This window comes from Bombus vancouverensis, chromosome 13 (assembly GCF_051014615.1).
Source record: "Bombus vancouverensis nearcticus chromosome 13, iyBomVanc1_principal, whole genome shotgun sequence".
In the NCBI taxonomy this organism is placed as follows: Eukaryota; Metazoa; Arthropoda; class Insecta; order Hymenoptera; family Apidae; genus Bombus; species Bombus vancouverensis.
This window is the reverse complement of record NC_134923.1, coordinates 4,344,105-4,347,142: the sequence shown is the minus strand read 5'-3', so window position 1 is coordinate 4,347,142 and position 3,038 is coordinate 4,344,105. Positions and strand designations below refer to the sequence as shown.

The 3,038-nt window shown below is 49.8% G+C and overlaps 1 protein-coding gene across 1 annotated transcript; it reads right to left on the bottom strand.

The window, feature by feature from the left end:
* Positions 1-862: 862 nt before the first annotated feature.
* On the bottom strand, positions 863-2,339 carry LOC143303500 (uncharacterized; the record flags this gene model as incomplete). Its single annotated transcript, XM_076623749.1, has 1 exon — positions 863-2,339. A coding segment is annotated over one exon (1,434 nt), but the record flags the coding sequence as incomplete, so codon positions are not given.
* Between the last annotated feature and the right edge of the window lie 699 nt (positions 2,340-3,038).

The window sequence follows — 3,038 nt, the reverse complement described above, 5'->3', positions numbered from 1 at the left end:
TAACATCGAAAGTCATCGAAAGAAACCAACCATTATTCCATGAACCGTTAATTCTACAAAAATACATCGTCTTTAAATTTCTCTTCCATTTCGCAACGAAATTTTCAAACAATTCAATATTTCCTTCCATTTAAAAAAGAAAAGCAATTCGACCTGTCGTCGAACGCAAGATGAACAATAATCGCGATGGCTACGTAGAGCTCTATTATCAAGAGCCACCGATATACGCATGTGCCTTCGTCGTTCTTTTCCAATCGACTAATGCAACCCCCACACAAAGAGCTTTCACGAGTAATTTTCAGGTTAAGTGAGTCGGAACAGCCCCATTTTTCTGAATACCTCGCGATCAACCTGCTACTCGGTCCGGTTATCGGTTAGACCGTTGTCAATATGTTCGCCTGCTTTTTAATTTATATCGCGGATGGCTGCGTGGATTAAGAGTTCGATAGAAGTGTCGATTTTTGAAGATTACAGCTAAAAGAGTTGCTCGCAAGATGGGCAATTTATCCGAGATAATCGATTCGTCTCGTTGAATATTAAGAGGAAGATAAATTGCGAATAAGTTTTTATTTTTATTATAATGTACCACGTTTTAAATCTACGTACGCGTAACATCTTTGAAATTTTAGACACAACTTGCAGAAAACTGCGCTATTCGTAGTTACAGACTGCGGCTTTTTATACAACGTTATTACTATGGTCATGACTAAAAAAAAGAAAAAAAATGAAAATTGAATAGCTATTTCTTTCACCTACCAAACATTACCCGGATACTTTGTATACATTTTTGTGCCGCATGCGTTCTTGCATTTTTAAATTCGCCATGAAAGCATAGGTTTTCGCAGTGAACTTTCAGCGTAATTTAAAGTAAATAAAGAAAAAAAAAACAAAGCCAATCAAAGCACTCACAGTTTTTCGGCGAGAAGAAGGCTGGCCAGGTCTCCAGGAATCTGCGTGAGTCCCTGTTGAGAGCAGTCGACCTCTTGACCGGTACACGTGCACAACCACGGGCATCTACCACTGTTCATCTCCTCCATCGTACCCGACAAACTTCCGAGACCGAAGTTACCGAGGGCGGTACCATGAGAGGCGCCACCGCCCAGCACGGACAATATCAGCAGAAGTCCCCAGGCGCAGACCACGGAACCGCAGCTGACGCCGAGCAAACGCAGCGACCAAGCCGGCGTCATGGCACGTGCCATCGCCAAGACCTTCCGATTAATGTCCTTCACAGCACGATTAGGTCCCTCGAGGATTTTGGCGATGCTCCCGGCCCGGCTCTTCGGCCGAATATTGTTCGGATCGTACAGACTGAAGCAGGCTGCCTCGTTGCCCGCCAGCCGACCGACGTTGATGCCCGGATAAACGTAATTGGGCGCCGGCTCCAAGAACGACGAGATTTCCAATCCTTCGGCTGGTGGACAACCGAGTATCCGTACCGGCTCGAGAATAGGATCCTGTTCCAATCGTATAACAGAGCACTCGAACCCGTTTGACGTCAAATCCCGTGTATTCTGACTCTGATGTCGTTCCGTGGTTTTTCCTCGCGATCGATCCCTCCTTCGACCATGAACCCGACACGATCGATTCGAATTCCTTCGCGCGCCGTCCACGTGATGTCTGCCCGAAATGCCAGTCGCCCGCTGCCTATGCGCCTGACACACTCCCCGTCTCTCGTACGGTTCACCAACGACCACGCTATCGGCCGACGACGACGTGTTTCTCGGTCGCTTCGAACGGACCCCCGATCCGTTGTCGGCTATCAACTGCAGATCCAACGCTGCCTCCTGATGACGCCACTGATGGACCAACACAGGCGTCTCCGTCAACGTCACGCCACCGCCGCGATCCTCGATCCTCAACGCCTCGCAGGCTTTTGATTGCCCAACAACGATACTGTTCGATTGCTCGTCCACCGTGAAGCTCGTTTTTTGACCAGCATCCACGTCCCTCTGACCTGGACCACACGCGGTACCAAGGTCCTCCGTCGATATCTCGACGACCTTTTCGCGGTCTGCCTCTATAGAGTCGATCCGCGATCCACCACCGGGTACTGACGATGGCTGCTCGTGAGCTAGACCATCCAGCAGGCCCTTTTGGGGGCCGTGTTCGTGGCCCCCTTCTCGTTCTTCGCGCCCCTCCGACAAGCTGTTGGACACCACTAACGGCACCACCCGTTCCTGCGCATCCTGGGGCACCGCTCTCACTGACTTTATCTTGACGCTGGTCTGTGCCCTAGTTTCTACCGTACCCGACGCGGGTACGTGGTCCTTGCCGCGGGAAGCGCGTCCAGCGACAGTACGGCCAAAGTCATTTACCAATTTCCTATATGCCGCGTTTCACTCTCCGTCCAATGTCCCTCTAGTCGACTATTTCTAATCGCTGATCATTAATCTAACTCTCACGTTGTGCACAGATATCGCGCTGTGGTTGTACGCGTGTTACATACGCGTGTATACTCGGGCTACGAAACGCGTGTCGCTTTACACTCTCCCGTGCTTGACGAAGCTCTACGGCTAACGCTTGTCAGTTTCTTCTTTCCCCTACTCGAGCTTCCGTTCACTCTGGCTTTCTCGATTGTCGATTGCTCGTTACGCGGGCATTATAGTCGGCGATTGGTGAGTCGATTTGCCAGTCGTTTCTTCTACACGCTCGATGCGACAGTGATGCATCACCTGTAACAAGGAAACACCTTTCTTGAGTATACATATATATATTACGTACCAGCTGTGCTCGAGAAATTTTTCATCGAACAAGCTACGCGACCGAGTTTTAATAACTCTAGCTCGGTATGCACGCGGATGTCTCCCAGCGGATATTTAAAGGCGGAAGTTGCTCGAGAGAGGCAGGTACAAGCTCGACCGCGATAGAGCCGCAATTCAGTCGGTCGGATAGGTGTTTTCCGTGCACGCATGATATATATTCCCCCATCGGCGGAAGTTGCATATATTCTCCGGTGGCGGAAGGGAGGCCGCGTTAGTCCCCCTTCGCGCGACTAGATATCGCGATTCAACGTGGCAGACAATATTTTCTTTTTT